Consider the following 17,874-nt stretch of genomic DNA (forward strand, 5'->3'; position numbering starts at 1 on the left):
CGCACGGATTAGTCTCTTCTCCTGTCACTCCACGGGACGGTCCATGGCCATCGCTTCCTGCGCCATCACGTCTTTACTGGAGCTGAGGGACGCTCTGGATGACTGGCGGAGGTCTCTAACCAGACACAATTTCGGAGGCCCAGCCCAGCCCAGCCCGGCCCGGCCCAACCCAGCCCAGCCCGGCCCGGCCCAACCCAGCCCAGCCAGGCCTGGCCCAGCCCTGCCCAGCCCAGCCCAGCCCAGCCCGGACCAGCCCAGCCCCGCGCAGAGTCAGAGATGTCGTCAAACGGAAAGCGGAGACCATGATCCCGGCGGAGAACGACCAGCACCTGCGGTGAGTCCCCATCGCACCGCCAGCTCCAGCCCCCTCCCCTCTGGCCCCCCTTGTTGGCTTCTGCCCCCCTACCTCGTGATACCGCCCTATCCCCCATGGCTCTTCCCCGTCTTTTCTCCAAACTCACCCCCCCCCACACCCTGCTCCCCCATAACCCCCCCCCTGCCCACCCCTCTCTCCACCCACAAACCCCCGCCCACACCCATACCTCCCCCCACAACACCCCCGCCTATACAACCCACTCCCACACCCCCCCCCCCCGCCAGCACTATATTTGTTGCTCTTACAATGGGGAGAGATAATGTACACTACATAGAATAGTTGATTCTTTGACCTTTTGAACAATACCCCCAGTGTGTCCCAAGCAGTGGACTTGTGTTTCCAGAATAATACTGAGTTTCTTATCTCATTCACATTTACACTTGGACTTTCCTGTCACCAGGATCCTATATGTCCAATAAGCTGACACTCATCTTCTGATGACACATTATAATGTAACTAACAACATGGGGATGAATTCTGCACTTTCATCTCTTCTACCATTTAACCTGTCTCACTTTCCACCCGATCATCTCAACCACTTTGTCTTCACTTTGGACAATCAATTATACACCGCCATCCACCATGAGGAAGATCTTAGGCACCTCCACTACTTACTGAAAGAAACACCCAACCAGTTACCCTCCAGTTAAGCTCTCAGCCATCAGGGTGTTCTTACACTCAACAACTTTTTCCTCCCATTTTCTACACATCAAAGGGTTAGCCACATGCACTTGTATGTGCCCAAATGACACCTATCTTTTTGTTGGCTACGTGGAATAGTTGTTTATCCAAATTTACGCCCCAATTCTTTCTCAACTTCATTGATGACTGCATCGGTGTTCCCTCCTATGGTTATGCAGACTTTGTCAATGTTATCACTTTTGCCACCAACCTCAACGAGTTTCACTGTTCCCTAACTGGTACGCGTGACAATAAACAGACCTTTGACCCTTTGAACACTACCCTCATATTCTGGATCTCTCTGAATACATTGCAGGCGACAAAATATTCTCATTTACAGCATTTGGTGTTCCCGATGTGTCTGCTTTACATCAGTGAGATCAGGCAAACACTAGGTGACGCATACTACTCTCGGTCCATCCACCAAGGCTTGTTGGATCTTTTGAATGTTAATCTTTTTAACTCCCCTTTCCACTGGCATACCGGCCTTTCTGTCCTAGGCATTGCAAGAGTGAAGATACATGTAAATTGAAAGAACAGCACCAAATATTACAATCCAACGGTATGAACATTGAAGAAAGAAACATAGAAAATAGGTGCAGAGCAGGCCATTTGGCCTTTCGTATATGATCGTATACCGCCATTCAATATGATCATGGCTGATCATCCATAATCAGAACCCCGTTCCCGCTTTTTCCCCATATCCCTTGATTCCGTTAGCCCTAAGAGCTAGATCTAACTCTCCCTTGAAATCATCCAGTGAATTGGCCTCCACTTCCTTCTGTGGCAGAGAATTCCACAGATTCACAACTCTCTGGGTTGAAATAGTTTCTCCTCATCGTTCTTCAGTTCACATTCCTACACGATCCTTCGAAACCCTTCAAGGCTTGAGAGGGTGCAGAGATTTATGAGGATGTTGCCAGCAGTCGAGGAGCCTGAGCTACAGGGAGAGGTTGTGGAAGGCTTTCCACTCCCCTCCCCTCGCCTCCTCCCTTCCCATCCCCTGCCCTCTCATGCCCTCCTGGATCTATCTGCCCATCATTCCCCCCTTCCATTCCACCCAACTGCTACAGCACCCCTCCTCTGCATTTCTATATACTGGCCATCGTTCCTTTACCCCCAACCTTAGTCCTGATGCAAGGTCTTAACCCAAAACATTGCCCATTTCGTACCCTCCACAGATGCTGCTTTACCTTGGAATTCCTCCATCAATATACATTTTGCTGTCGTTTCTTGCGTTCCTCAGATTTCATTTTCTGTTCTTTCCTTCCCTCCTTCACTTTCTCCATATTTTAAATTATGCGTCTAACTATTCTCATATCCAATGAACGGTCATCAACAGGTCTGCTCACCCTCTTGTAAATGTTGCCCAATGTACTGAGCTTTTTCAAAATGTTATTTTTATTTCAGATTTCCTACATGTAGACTGCTTTGCTTTTGCTTCATGACCTTCTCACTTCATACTGAAATGCTTTGGTCATTTAATCTCTATTACCACGCAACTATCCATAGTACCTTTAGTCCCTCTTCTTTCCCTCATTCCCCTGCAGAGTAGAATTTCCTTATCACTGACTTCTTCTGTTCAAATAAAAGGACATTGACCATTGAAATATTAAATCTATTAATTTTCACCAAGGATATTGCATCAGCTGCTGAGTATTTCTAGCAGCCAGTATTTTTGCATGTGTTCTGATTATAACTAAATTGATCAATTACTAAACCACCATTAAACAATAGAAAACTTTCCTTATTCAAATACAAGTTTTATTGTATTGTTTCACTGCCAACAATATGATATCTGTGCATTAAAAAAAATACTACGTAGTTAAGGAATGCGTACATTATTTATAATGTTTACTGTATGATTTGCTTTGTATCCGTAGAACCATTCTACGGGCATAAAAGTCTCTGTATTCGTCAGGTAGTTCGTCTAGTGTCTTTAGGGCTCGGTCCAATATCTGCATGGCTCTTGAGGCTGCTATGGGATCCTTGTTCCCATACGTGTCTGTTTTATTGTAGCAGTCTGCTGGAAGGTGTTTCCAAAAAACATTCACCCCCACCCCAAACACTTTAGCCACGGTGTTATGAAACCACAATGCTGTAAAGAATAAAAAGAGATTTAGAAGATTAAGATATTCTTACAAAGTACCAGTAACTGAAAGAACATTTCATACTTTGGATATTTCCAGCACGCGAAGCATGTATAAGTCAAGAACTTGGAATTAAAGTAATATCCAATAAATGTTGTGGTAGACACAAAATGCTGGAGTAACTCAAATTAGGCAACATCTCTGGAGAGAATGGATGGGTGCCGTTTCGGCTCGGGACCCTTTTTCAGACTCAACCCGAGACGTCGCACATTCTTTCTCTCCAGAGATGCTGCCTGTCCCACTGAGTTACTCCAGCATTTTGTGTCTTCCTTCGATTTAAACCAGCATCTGCAGTTCTTTCCTAATAATCTAGTCTCTATATATTTAAAACTCTCTTCGTTCGGATGTTTGTTCGCATTCTATTTCACAAATATTGCTTTTAGTTGTCAAGGTATCTCCTCCTAAACCCGATGCGGTAATGGAGACAATTTTACATATTCTGGTAGAGTTTTTCCTCGTGAATCCAGCCATTTGAAAATTTGGTTAATTATTTTCCCACTGTTTTAGTAAAAAACATCGCAATTTTTAAAATCATACTGCTGCTGACATCACAATGCCTTTGCTCGATGCTGTAATGCCTCCCTCCTCCCCCCCCCTACTCTTCCCCATCTCCCCCTCCCTCCCCATGTTTCCCCCATCTCCCCTCCCCTACCCCTCTCCACTCTTCCCCCTCCATCCCCTATCTCCCCTCCCTCCTCCCCTTCCCCCTCCCCTCTCTCCCCCTTACCCCTCTCCCCCTCCCCTCCACTCTCCCTCCTCCCCTCTGTCCCCCCTCCACCACCCCTCCCCCACCCTTCTCTACCCCCTCCCCCACCCCCCTCCCCGCTCTCCCCCGCCACCCTCTCTCTCCCTTCCCCCTCTCCTCCCACTCCCTAATCTCTCCCCCATCTGCCCCCTTCCTCCTCCCCCTCTCCTCACCCCTTTCTCCTCCCCATCTTCATCTCCCCCTCTCCTCACCCCGTCTCCTCCCCTGCCCCCTCTCCCTCTCCTCCCTTCCCTCCTCCTCCTCCTCACCCCTCTCCCTCCCCTACCCCTCTCTCCCTCCCTTCCCACTCTCCCCCCCCCCTCCCCACTCTCCCCCGCAGGAGGGAGCCAGCCTTCCTGATGACTTTGTTGATCCTATTGGCATCCGCAGCCTTCGCCCTGTGCCAGGCAGCAAAGAAGATGGCACTGGCTATCGCCGATTGGTAGAACATCTGCAGCATCTCACTGCAGATGTTGAAGGAGTGGAGCCTTCTCAAAAAGTACAGCACTCTGTCCCATCTTGTACAGGGCCTCAGCGTTCCTGGATCAATCCAGTTTACTGTCCAGGTCCATCCCAGAGTATTTGTACTCCCTGGTAAACTGCACATTCACACCATTGATGGAGACAGGGGACAGGGATGTTCCTCTCCTCCTAAAGTCCACCACCAACTCCTTAGTCTCATTGGTGTTGAGCTGCAGGTGATTCAGCCCACACCACTCAACTAATACGTTGACTGCACCTCTGTATTCAGCTTCCCTCCCCTCACTGATGCAGCCCACAATTGTAGTCATCTGAAAATGTCTGCAGGTGGCAGGAGACGAAGTTATATCTGAAGTCCAAGGTGTAGATGGCAAACAGAGGTTTAGGCCAATTGGTAAATTGAGGTTTAGGCCAGTTAGATTAATTTGCAACTGAAATTGCTGGAGGAACTGAGGATCATAACAATTCCAGAAATTGCAGTTTAATCAATGACTTGGTTTTTAGTTTTTGAGGAGAAACAGCTAGGATTCAAATTTGATTTCTTGATGTTATATTTTATACTTATGAAAGCAAAATCTATTACAATGTGAATGTGTGTCGAAAGAATCACATACAAATTGCAAAACTGTGACATATACAATTGAAGGAGAAAATGTTAGCAGGATTGTTATCCAAACTACCTGTTTTCTTTCTCAATAGTCCCAAAGAATTTTCATCTCCATCCAAGAAGGTTATTGGCCTCAGTGTAACATCTCACCTGAAAGACTGCACTTCTGATATCCGAATCCGACCTTTCTGTCCTGGGCCTCCTCCATTGCCAGAGCGAGCACCACCGGAAATTGGAGGAGCAGCACCTCATATTCCGCTTGGGCAGTGTTCTGCACCCCAGCGGCTTGAACATTGACGTCCAATTTCCGGTAGCCCTTGCTGTCTCCTCCCCTTCTCAACTCTCCCTCAGCCCTCTGGCTCCTCCTCTTCCTTTCTTCTTTCCCACCCCCCACCACCCTGCATCGGTCTGAAGAAGGGTTTAGGCCCGAAACGTTGCCCCTTTCCTTCGCTCCATAGCTGCTGCCACACCCGCTGAGTTTCTCCAGCATTTTTGTCTACCTTCGATTTTCCAAAATCTGCAGTTCCTTCTTGAACACTTCTGATAGTGGTGCATTGCTAGAGTCCTGCACTAGAACATCATCTGAGATTTGTTTTCAGATCTATCAAGCAGGGCATACTCATGGCATTTTTACTCAAGATGGAATATGCTCAATATAGAATAGACCACACCTCATTTAATTTTAACAGTATTCAGGAGAATCCTTTATGATCTCCTGTTATCAAGAAAACTAGCTTTGCTAGTTCATTTTGAGGTTAAATTCAAATATACAATTGTTCCAGCAGAATACCTGGAATGAAAAGCACATCGCCTGCCTCTAATTGACATTCATAACGCTGGGCTTTAGCAAATTGTGGATATTTTTCTAAATCAGGCGTGTCCAGGTCCAACACCTCAGATTTATCACCTGTACAAAGTTAGAAACAATTATGATTACAATCAGTTAAGCAAACAGTAAAAACTGCAAACATATTTCCTAAGTATGACAAAGTATGATAATTACCTGTATAATTTTAATATTCAAATGCAAGTGTACAAAATGATTGATTTGGTTCTATGTGTTGTATAATTTTATTCTTTTCTTACTGTAACTACATCTGGAACTTTTGTTGATATCAAAGTTTCCTCCTTGTCTGTACAACAACCACTCTAAAGCTGACTTTAGTTCTGTATGTGTTCTGTGCTTTTAACGGTGCTCACGATATTAAAAATGTACCAAAGATAGACAAAATGCTGGAATAACTTAGTTAGAGTAACTCTGGAGAATAAGGAATGGGTGATGTTTCACCACCTCAGACCCAAAACGTCACCCATTCCTCTCTCCAGAGATGTTGCCTGTCCTGCTGTTACTCCTGCATTTTGTGTCTATCTTCAGTTTAAAGCAGCACCTGCAGTTCCGTCCTACACATAAAAAAGTACCAATTATCGTCCCGATAAGACCTTTGCTGGTATGTTGATTTCTTTAACCTACCTCTGTTTTTATAGTATCAAAATTCTGATAAATCATAGTAAAAAAGTTTGAATACTTTCAGTGACATTAGGTCATAAATTATTACATTTTATTGAAGTTTTTTAAAGAATATCTGTTTGTCAACTTTGCCACAATAGCCATGTCACAGCACTAAGTCATTCAGGCTCTTCGAAATGCTGATCTGTATTCCAACTGTCTCCATATTCCCAAATATCCATGCATTGCAAAAAATTATCAATTACAGAGTTAGAATAATTTCAGTTTGCATTCAAATTTTTTTTCCGTGGGAGCCTTCTTTTCCTTGTGTGGGGAATTATAAAAACCTCTCTAATGATGTGATGGAAAGCTTACAGTGGCTTGCAAAAGTATTCATACCCCTTGAACTTTTCCACATTTTGTCACGTTACAACCACAAACGTAAATGTATTTTATTGGGATTTTATGTGATAGACCAACACAAAGTGGCGCATAATTGTGAAGTGGAAGGAAAATGATACATGGTTTTCAAATGTTTTTACATATAAAAAACTGAAAAGTGTGGCATGCAAAAGTATTCAGCCCCCTGATACCCCTAAATAAAATCCAGTGCAACCAATTGCCTTCAGAAGTCACCTAATTAGTAAATAGAGTCCACTTGTGTGTCATCTAATCTCAGTATAAATACAGCTGTTCTGTGAAGGCCTCAGAGGTTTGTTAGAGAACATTATCAGAAGGGTAAGGAAAAGAAGGGGAGGGCAATTGTAATAGGGGACTCTATAGTCAGGGGGTCGGATAGGCGATTCTGTGGACGCAGACAGGAGTCCCGGATGGTAGTTTGCCTCCCTGGTGCCAGGGTCAGGGATGTGTCTGAACGTGTCCAAGAAATCCTGAAATGGGAGGGAGAGGAGCCTGAGGTTGTGGTGCATATAGGTACCAACGACATAGGTAAAAAAAGAGAAGAGGTCCTGAAAGAAGAATTTAGGGAGTTAGGTAGAGAGTTAAGGAGAAGGACTGGAAAGGTAACAATCTCAGGATTACTGCCTGTGCCACGCGACAGTGAGAGTAGGAATGGAGCGAGGTGGAGGATAAAGGCGTGGATGAGGGACTGGTGCAGTGGGTATGGATTCAAGTTTCTGGATCATTGGGACCTCTTTTGGGGAAGGTGCGACCTGTACAGAAAGGACGGGTTGCACTTGAACTCAAGGGGGACCAATATCCTGGCGGGGAGATTTGCAAAGGCTACTGGGGAGACTTTAAACTAGTATGGTTGGGGGGAGGGACTCAAATTGGGAAAGCTAGCAGTCAGTGTGTGAAGCAGGGGGCAGAGAATGGTAGCACTCTGACCCAAAATGTAGGGGAGAGAGAAGAAAAAGAAAATAATCAGAGAATAAGAGAGGGTGGGTTTCTTAAATGTGTATATTTTAATGCTAGGAGCATTGTAAGAAAAGTGGATGAACTTAGAGCCTGGATTGACACCTGGAAGTATGATGTTGTGGCGATCAGTGAAACATGGTTGCAGGAGGGCTGTGATTGGAAACTAAATATTCCAGGATTTCGTTGCTTCAGGTGTGATAGAATTGGAGGGGCAAGAGGTGGAGGTGTTGCATTGCTTATCAGGGAAGATATTACAGCAGTGCTTTGGCAGGATAGATTAGAGGGCTCGTCTAGGGAGGCTATTTGGGTGGAACTGAGAAATGGGAAAGGGGTAGCAACACTTATAGGGGTGTATTATAGACCGCCAAATGGGGAGCGAGAATTGGAAGAGCAAATATGTAAGGAGATTGCAGATATTAGTAGTAAGCACAAGGTAGTGATTGTGGGAGATTTCAATTTTCCACACATAGACTGGGAAACACATTCTGTAAATGGGCTGGATGGGTTGGAGTTTGTAAAATGTGTGCAGGATAGTTTTTTTGCAACAATACATAGAAGTACCTACTAGAGAAGGGGCGGTACTGGACCACCTGTTAGGAAATGAGATGGGTCAGGTGGCAGAGGTATGCGTTGGGGAACAGTTCGGGTCCAGTGATCACAATACCATTAGTTTCAATATAATTATGGAGAGGGACAAAACTGGACCTAGGGTTGAGATTTTTGATTGGAGAAAGGCTAACTTTGAGGAGATGCAAAAGGATTTAAAAGGAGTAAATTGGGACAGTTTGTTTTATGGGAAAGATGTGGAAGAGAAATGGAGTACATTTAAAGGTGAAATTTTAAGAGTACAGAATCTTTATGTCCCTGTTCGGTTGAAAGGATATCGTAAAAATTGTAAAGAGCCATGGTTTTCAAGGGAAATTGGACACTTGGTTCGGAAAAAGAGGGAGATCTACAATAGTTATAGGCAGCATGGAGTAAATGAGGTGCTTGAGGAGTATAAAGAATGTAAAACGAATCTTAAGAAAGAAATTAGTAAAGCTAAAAGAAGATATGAGGTTGCTTTGGCAAGTAAGGTAAAAGAAAATCCGAAGGGTTTCTACCGCTATATTAATAGCAAAAGGATAACGAGGGATAAAATTGGTCCATTAGAGAGTCAGAGTGGCCAACTATCTGCAGAGCCAAAAGAGATGGGGGAGATATTGAACAGTTTCGTTTCTTCGGTATTCACCAAGGAGAAGGATATTGAATTATGTGAGATAAGGGAAACAAGTAGAGTAGCTATGGAAACTATGAGGATCAAAGAAGAGGAAGTACTGACACTTTTGAGAAATATAAATGTGGATAAGTCTCCTAGGACATTCCCTAGGACATTGAGGGAAGTTAGTGTAGAAATAGCAGGGGCTATGGCAGAAATATTTCAAATGTCATTAGAAACGGGAATAGTGCCGGAGGATTGGCGTACTGCGCATGTTGTTCCATTGTTTAAAAAGCGGTCTAAGAGTAAACCTAGCAATTATAGACCTGTTAGTTTGACGTCAGTGGTGGGCAAATTAATGGAAAGAATACTTAGAGATAATATATATAAGCATCTGGATAAACAGGGTCTGATTAGGAACAGTCAACATGGATTTGTGCCTGGAAGGTCATGTTTAACTAATCTTCTTGAATTTTTTGAAGATGTTACTCGGGAAATTGATGAGGGTAAAGCAGTGGATGTTGTGTATATGGACTTCAGTAAGGCCTTTGACAAGGTTCCTCATGGAAGGTTGGTTAAGAAGGTTCAATGGTTGGGTATTAATGGTGGAGTAGCAAGATGGATTCAACAGTGGCTGAATGGGAGATGCCAGAGAGTAATGGTGGATGGTTGTTTGTCAGGTTGGAGGCCAGTGACGAGTGGGGTGCCACAGGGATCTGTGTTGGGTCCACTGTTGTTTGTCATGTACATCAATGATCTGGACGATGGTGTGGTAAATTGGATTAGTAAGTATGCAGATGATACTAAGATAGGTGGGGTTGCGGGTAATGAAGTAGAGTTTCAAAGTCTACAGAGAGATTTATGCCAGTTGGAAGAGTGGGCTGAAAGATGGCAGATGGAGTTTAATGCTGATAAGTGTGAGGTGCTACATCTTGGCAGGACAAATCAAACTAGGACGTACATGGTAAATGGTAGGGAATTGAAGAATGTAGGTGAACAGAGGGATCTGGGAATAACTGTGCACAGTTCCCTGAAAGTGGAATCTCATGTAGATAGGGTGGTAAAGAAAGCTTTTGGTGTGCTGGCCTTTATAAATCAGAGCATTGAGTATAGAAGTTGGGATGTAATGTTAAAATTGTATAAGGCATTGGTGAGGCCAATTCTGGAGTATGGTGTACAATTTTGGTCGCCTAATTATAGGAAGGATGTCAACAAAATAGAGAGAGTACAGAGGAGATTTACTAGAATGTTGCCTGGGTTTCAGCAACTAAGTTACAGAGAAAGGTTGAACAAGTTAGGGCTTTATTCTTTGGAGCGCAGAAGGTTAAGGGGGGACTTGATAGAGGTTTTTAAAATGATGAGAGGGATAGATAGAGTTGACGTGGAAAAGCTTTTCCCACTGAGAGTAGGGAAGATTCAAACAAGGGGACATGACTTGAGAATTAAGGGACTGAAGTTTAGGGATAACATGAGGGGGAACTTCTTTACTCAGAGAGTGGTAGCTGTGTGGAATGAGCTTCCAGTGAAGATGGTGGAGGCAGGTTCGTTTTTATCATTTAAAAATAAATTGGATAGTTATATGGATGGGAAAGGAATGGAGGGTTATGGTCTGAGCGCAGGTATATGGGACTAGGGGAGATTATGTGTTCGGCACGGACTAGAAGGGTCGAGATGGCCTGTTTCCGTGCTGTAATTGTTATATGGTTTATATGGTTTATTAGTGAACAAACAGTATCATGAAGCCCAAGGAACACACCAGACAGGTCAGGGATAAAGTTGTGGAGAAGTTTAAAGCAGGGTTAGGTTATAAAAAAATATCCCAAGCTTTGAACATCTCACGGAGCACTGTTCAATCCATCATCCGAAAATGGAAAGAGTATGGCACAACTGCAAACCTACCAAGACATGGCCCTCCACCTAAACTGGCAGGCCGGGCAAGGAGAGCATTGATCAGAGAAGCAGCCAAGAGGCCCATGGTAACTCTGGAGGGGCTGCAGAGATCCACAGCTCAGGTGGGAGAATCTGTCCACAGGACAACTATTAGTCGTGCACTCCACAAATCGGACCTTTATGGAAGAGTGGCAAGAGGAAAGCCATTGTTGAAAAAAAGCCGTAAGAAGTCCCGTTTGCAGTTTGCCACAAGCCATGTGGGGGACACAGCAAACATGTGGAGGAAGGTGCTCTGGTCAGATGAGACCAAAATTGAAGTGTTTGGCCTAAATGCAAAACGCTATGTGTGGTGGAAAACTAACACTGCACATCACCCTGAACACACCATCCTCACTGTGAAACATGGTGGTGGCAGCATCATGCTGTTGGGATGCTTTTCTTCAGCAGGGACAGGGAAGCTGGTCAGAGTTGATGGGAAGATGGATGGAGCCAAATACAGGGCAATCTTGGAAGAAAACCTGTTAGAGTCTGCAAAAGACTTGAGACTGGGGCGGAGGTTCACCTTCCAGCAGGACAACGACCCTAAACATACAGCCAGAGCTACAATGGAATGGTTTAGATCAAAGCATATTCATGTGTTTGAATGGCCCAGTCAAAGTCCAGACCTAAATCCAATTGAGAATCTCTGGCAAGACTTGAAAATTGCTGTTCACATACGCTCTCCATCCAATCTGACTGAGCTTGAGCTATTTTGCAAAGAAGAATGGGCAAAAATTTCAGTCTCTAGATGTGCAAAGCTGGTAGAGACATACCCCAAAAGACTTGCAGCTGTAATTGCAGCGAAAGGTGGTTCTACAAAGTATTGACTCAGGGGGGCTGAATACTTTTGCACGCCACACTTTTCAGTTTTTTATTTGTAAAAAAATTTGAAAACCATGTATCATTTTCCTTCCACTTCACAATTATGCACCACTTTGTGTTGGTCTATCAAAACAATCCCAATAAAATACATTTACGTTTGTGGTTGTAACGTGACAAAATAGGGAAAAGTTCAAGGGGTATGAAAACTTTTGCAAGCCACTGTATATTCCCTTTGTTTGTCACTGCACCACCTGTTTTCTCACATAGCTATTTTCCAAACTCAACCTTCTGTACTCTGTGTATCGACATACCAAAAGGAGAGAGAGAGAGAGAGACAGAGAGACAGAGACAGACAGAGAGAGACAGCGAGAAACAGAGACAGACAGCGAGAGACAGCGAGAAACAGAGACAGCGAGAGACGGCGAGAGACGGCGAGAGACAGAGACAGACAGAGACAGACAGCGAGAGACAGACAGACAGAGAGAGACAGCGAGAGACAGAGACAGACAGAGACAGACAGCGAGAGACAGAGACAGACAGAGACAGACAGAGAGAGACAGCGAGAGACAGAGACAGACAGAGACAGCGAGAGACAGAGACAGACAGAGACAGACAGCGAGAGACAGAGACAGACAGACAGCGAGAGACAGCGAGAGACAGCGAGAGACAGCGAGAGACAGAGACAGACAGAGAGAGACAGAGAGAGACAGCGAGAGACAGCGAGAGACAGCGAGAGACAGCGAGAGACAGAGACAGACAGCGGAAAACAGAGACAGACAGCGAGAGACAGCGAGAGACAGAGACAGACAGAGACAGACAGAGAGAGACAGCGAGAGACAGTGAGAGACAGCGAGAGACAGAGACAGACAGCGGAAAACAGAGACAGACAGCGAGAGACAGCGAGAGACAGCGAGAGACAGAGACAGACAGAGACAGACAGAGAGAGACAGCGAGAGACAGCGAGAGACAGAGACAGACAGAGACAGACAGAGACAGACAGAGACAGACAGCGAGAGACAGCGAGAGACAGCGAGAGACAGAGACAGACAGATAGAGACAGCGAGAGACAGCGAGAGACAGACAGACAGAGACAGACAGAGACAGACAGAGACAGACAGAGACAGACAGAGAGAGACAGCGAGAGACAGCGAGAGACAGAGACAGACAGAGACAGACAGAGACAGACAGCGAGAGACAGCGAGAGACAGCGAGAGACAGAGACAGACAGATAGAGACAGCGAGAGACAGCGAGAGACAGAGACAGACAGAGAGAGACAGCGAGAGACAGCGAGAGACAGAGACAGACAGCGAGAGACAGTGAGAGACGGCGAGAGACAGACAGCGAGAGACAGAGACAGACAGAGAGAGACAGCGAGAGACAGAGACAGACAGAGAGAGACAGCGAGAGACAGCGAGAGACAGACAGCGAGAGACAGCGACAGACAGAGACAGACAGAGAGAGACAGCGAGAGACAGCGAGAGACGGCGAGAGACAGAGACAGACAGCGAGAGACAGCGAGAGACAGAGACAGACAGCGGAAAACAGAGACAGACAGAGAGAGACAGCGAGAGACAGAGACAGACAGAGACAGACAGAGAGAGACAGAGAGAGACAGAGACAGACAGAGACAGACAGAGAGAGAGACAGAAAGAGACAAAGACAGAGAGAGAGGAGAGCCATCGAAGAGCGGTGGACCATAGGAGAACAAGGAAGGTCATTGGAGAGCGAGGAAAGCCATTGGAGCGAGGAGGGCTGTTGGAGAGCTACCTGGCAGGTGGGGGAGGGGTCAGGCCTGTTGTCACGTGCGGCAGCAGGCAGAAGATAGGACCGTTTGGTAAACTTTAGCAACTTTGTCGACGCCTAAACATGGTGATACTTGTGCACTACCTAGGTCATGTCTGCTACTAGATTTTATTGGGTTGTAAGCAAAACAAAGCATTTCTCTATACCTAGGTACATGTGACAATAGAGTATCATTGAATTATTGTCCTGTGTGGGTCAGGCTTGATGATGCCTAGTTTGAAATGAATTTAGATCTGAATTATAATTCAGTAGGATCGGGTACACGGCAATTAGTTCCTACAAGTTACCTGTTAAGTATAAATATGGTGCATCTCGAGGGCTGAAGAGAACCACTTGTTTACTTCCGGTTACTTGGATCAGGAGGTTATCCATAACCTGCAGGAGACAATAAATTACAAATATTTATCTCCAATTCTTATTCAATCTTATAACAGTGGAAGCGTTGCTTTGTAGTCAGTTGTTTATTGAGTCTCCAATTATATTGCACATTTAACATGGCACCGAATGGTCCTCCCACAGGGTTGTCTTATACTTTTCCTCTAGTGAAGAGAAACACGTTATTTTTTATCAAGTTAGTTTCTAATATGAACAAATGTTTGTTGGTGAGAATTGAAGAATCTAGCTAGCCCCATCAAACGTGGATGGGTACAAGCGAACAGTGAGAAACTTTTTATGAAACCAAATTTCCTGTAGGAGGCCATAATTGTCCAACAAGTCTATACTACACAGAGCAATCCAAGCCACTGCTAGCTTTCCCTTCAATTATTCTCACTTTATTCTCATCAGTTCCTCCTAGAATCGACTACTTAGATGAGTGGTTGTATTTCGGGGGGGGGGGGGGGGGGGGGGGGGGGAGGGGGGATGATGCGATTGAGGTGAAGCAGCTAATCTGGCTAGAAAAATGGGCATGAAATATCTGAAGAAAATTCAAACATCTATCTTTCACAGTTGACAGTTAGATATAAACATAGAACATTATAGCACAGGATCGACCCTTCAGCCCACAATGTCCAAGTTGAATATGATCTGAAGTGAAACTAACCTCCTGTTGTTTTGGTATAACTAGCATCCAATAAAACAACTTTAAATACAACCCTTAAGGAGACTATCAGACAGGTAATGGATAGATACACCAGTAAAGAGAGAACCCAGCAAATATCCAAATGACATTTAATAAAACTGCACAGCTACATATCAACAGATACATTCAATGTGAAACTGGTCATGAATGCTGCCATAAATAAATATATACATTCAAAATATTATCCCAGGTTAAAAAATAACATAATACAATACCATTTATTGTCAATTGAACCTTAAATGAAGTTCAAACGAAATTTAGTTTCTGCAGTCATACAACAAGAAAAGAACCAATACACACACCAACACAATTCACATAAACATCCATCACAGTGAATCTCCTCGCTGTGATGGAAGGCAAAGTCTTGTCTCTCCCCTGCTCTCCATTTGCCTCCCAATGTTAAAGACCCCGGCAGGCGATGGCAAGTCCTGCGGCCATTAAGGCCTTTGATATATTTATTTCAATATCTAAAGGTGAACAATCCTTCTAATTATTTTCTTATAATCCCAGATCTGTCATTTTTTTTGAAGGTCTTGACTGAGTAATAGCACAGTATTTGTACAAAAATTCAGCATACGTGAAGCAAGCTATTCAGTAAAATCAGGCCAATACAGGCATGTCTAATCCCGCTATCAACAACAATGATGTATGCTTGAATATGCATTTGTAATGATGATGAGTATAGCTAATGTTCCCCTCCATAACACTCCTGTTACATATCAATTGAGACATTCAACCAAGATCTTGTGACTAGGAAGTGGATAGTGGAAGAGCTGCAGATACTGGTTTACACCGAAGATCTGAAGAAGGGCCACAACCCGTAACGTCACCCATTCCTTCTATCCAGGGATGCTGCCTGACCCACTGAGTTACTCCAGCATTTTGTGTCTATCTTCTGAGAGAGTGGGAGGAGGTGGATGTTAAGTCTGCAAGGTCTCCCTTCCCTCTTTCAGGGAGAATAAGTACTCTCACAACTCCCTTCAAGAAAAGCAGATAACCTAGAGCCCTGGCTAAAGTTCATTCAGTATCCGGCTCACTGACAGCCAAGATGTCTCAGAGAAGCTTGTCATTCTTACTAGGTAAGATAGTTTGAAGTCATGCATTATTAGTGGGCATGAGGCGCTTCACTCCTTACAAGACACAGAGTAACTCTTGCAAAGTTTGCAAATTGGAGGTGTTTGGATCCAACCCAGTCTCGCTGGGTCTTTTTAAAAAGCAAAACTTTTTGTTTCACCCATTTTCATAAATGAAGCAATCCGATGCTAGGGTAGCACATTTTATGAACATGCAGATATATCTTTTCAATGTTTCTGAAGAAAGGCATTATTTATTGGCCAGTGTTTATAGTAAATAGACAAAAACCTATTATTGGAGCATGAGGTATTTTACTTTGATCTTTATATACAGTGCATTCCGAAAGTATTCAGACCCCTTCACTTTTTCCACATTTTGTTACCTTACAGCCTTATTCTAAAATGGGATAATTATTTTTTTTCCCCATCAATCTACACACAATACCCCATAATAAAAAAGTGAAAGCAGGTTAGAAATTTTTGTAAAGTAATTAAAAAGAAATAACTGAATTATCAGATTTACATAAGTAATGTGCTCGGTCCGGAAGTGGCTGTGCTGCCTGGCAGCTGCGGCTCGCCTGCAGTCCGTCTGTTTTTCCTTTTTTATGTTGTTTTCTTTTGTCTGTTTTAGTTAAACTAACTTTATTAGGTTATGTATGTGTGGGAGTGGGGGGGGGGGGGGGGTGGGGATAAACATGGTTTTAGTCCCTTCCTTCGGGGGGATACGACATGTTCTTGTCGTGTCCCCGTCTACGTCTCCGTTAAGCCCTAATGGCGGAGCTGGCGGCCTCGGGGCTGTGGCGGCGTTCCGGCGGCGGCTCGACTTGGAGATGTGGTGGCGTTCCGGCGGCAGACCCGACTTGGAGCTGTGGCGGCGTTCTGGCGTTCCGGCGGTGGACCCGACTTCTGAGCTGGGGCGGCGTTCCCGCGTTTCCGGCGGCGGACCCGACTTCGGAGCTGAGGCGGCGTTCTGGCGTTGGACCCGACTTCGGAGGCTCGGCCGCGGGCCCAGTGGACGACATCGTCGGGAACACGCAGGTCACAGGTTGGTGACCTGTTTTTCCGGAGCTCCCGCAACAAAAGCTTCGTCTGTTGGACTGCAGGGCGGCAGCTTCGACCACCCCAGGCCGCGGAGTTTGAACCGGCCCGTTAGCGGAGCACGGTTGAGCCGCGATACTTACTTACATCACCCGGTGGGGTCACAACATCGGAAGCCTGGATCGCCTCAGCACAGAGGGAGAACAAGGAGGGAAGAGTAAAGACTTTAAGACTTTTGCCTTCCATCACAGTGAGGAGGCGCCTGGTGAACTCACTGTGGTGGATGTTAAATTTGTGTTTATTGTGTGTTTCTGGTATTTTTATTATATGTATGACTGCAAGGCAACGAAATTTCGTTCAGACCGAAACGTCTGAATGACAATAAAGGATACTTTGAATTTTGACTTTGACTTTGTATTCAGGCCCTTTAATCAGTACTTTGTTGAGTCAAGTCATGAGTCAAGAGAGTTTATTGTCCCAGATAAGACAATGAAATTCTTGCTTTGCTTCAGCACAACAGAATATAGTAGGCATGAATACAGAACATATCAGTGTGTCCATATACCATTATATAAATGTATACACACATCAATAAATAAGCAGATGAAGTGCAAATAAACAGATAATGGTCTATTAATGTTCACAGATTTGTTTTAGTTGAGTTTAATGTGAGTTTAATGGCTGTGGGGAAGTAGCTATTCCTGAACCTGGACGTTGCAGTCTTCAGGTTCATGTACCTTCCACCTGAAGGTAGCGGGGAGATGAGTGTGTGGCCAGGATGGTGTGGGTCCTTGATGATGCTGCCAGGCTTTTTTAGGTAGCGACTATGATAGATCCCCTCAATGGTAGTGAGTTCAGAGCTGATGATGGAATGGGCAGTGTTTACTACTTTTTGTAGTCTTTTCCGCTCCTGGGCGCTCAAGTTGCCGAACCAAGCCACGATGTAACCGGTCAGCATGCTCTCCACAGTACAGCTGTAGAAGTTAGAGAGAGTCCTCCTTGACAAACCGACTCTCCGTAATCATCTCAGGAATTAGAGTCTTAATAATTGCATGAGTGTTCTCGG

At 44.7% G+C, this 17,874-nt stretch overlaps 1 protein-coding gene across 1 annotated transcript in view; it reads right to left on the reverse strand.

Moving 5' to 3' along the window:
* Positions 1-2,799: 2,799 nt before the first annotated feature.
* Positions 2,800-17,874, reverse strand: part of tyw5 (tRNA-yW synthesizing protein 5) — a 108,003-nt gene continuing 92,928 nt past the window's right edge. Inside the window, exons 4-6 of the mRNA XM_033024990.1 lie at positions 13,904-13,991; positions 5,830-5,946; positions 2,800-3,155 (exon numbers count right to left, since the gene is read on the reverse strand). Of these exons, the coding sequence (XP_032880881.1) occupies positions 2,899-3,155; positions 5,830-5,946; positions 13,904-13,991 (462 nt within the window). The 3' untranslated portion in view covers positions 2,800-2,898. The remainder of the gene's footprint in view (positions 3,156-5,829; positions 5,947-13,903; positions 13,992-17,874) is intronic.

Source organism: Amblyraja radiata, chromosome 7 (genome assembly GCF_010909765.2).
Source record: "Amblyraja radiata isolate CabotCenter1 chromosome 7, sAmbRad1.1.pri, whole genome shotgun sequence".
NCBI lineage: Eukaryota > Metazoa > Chordata > Chondrichthyes > Rajiformes > Rajidae > Amblyraja > Amblyraja radiata.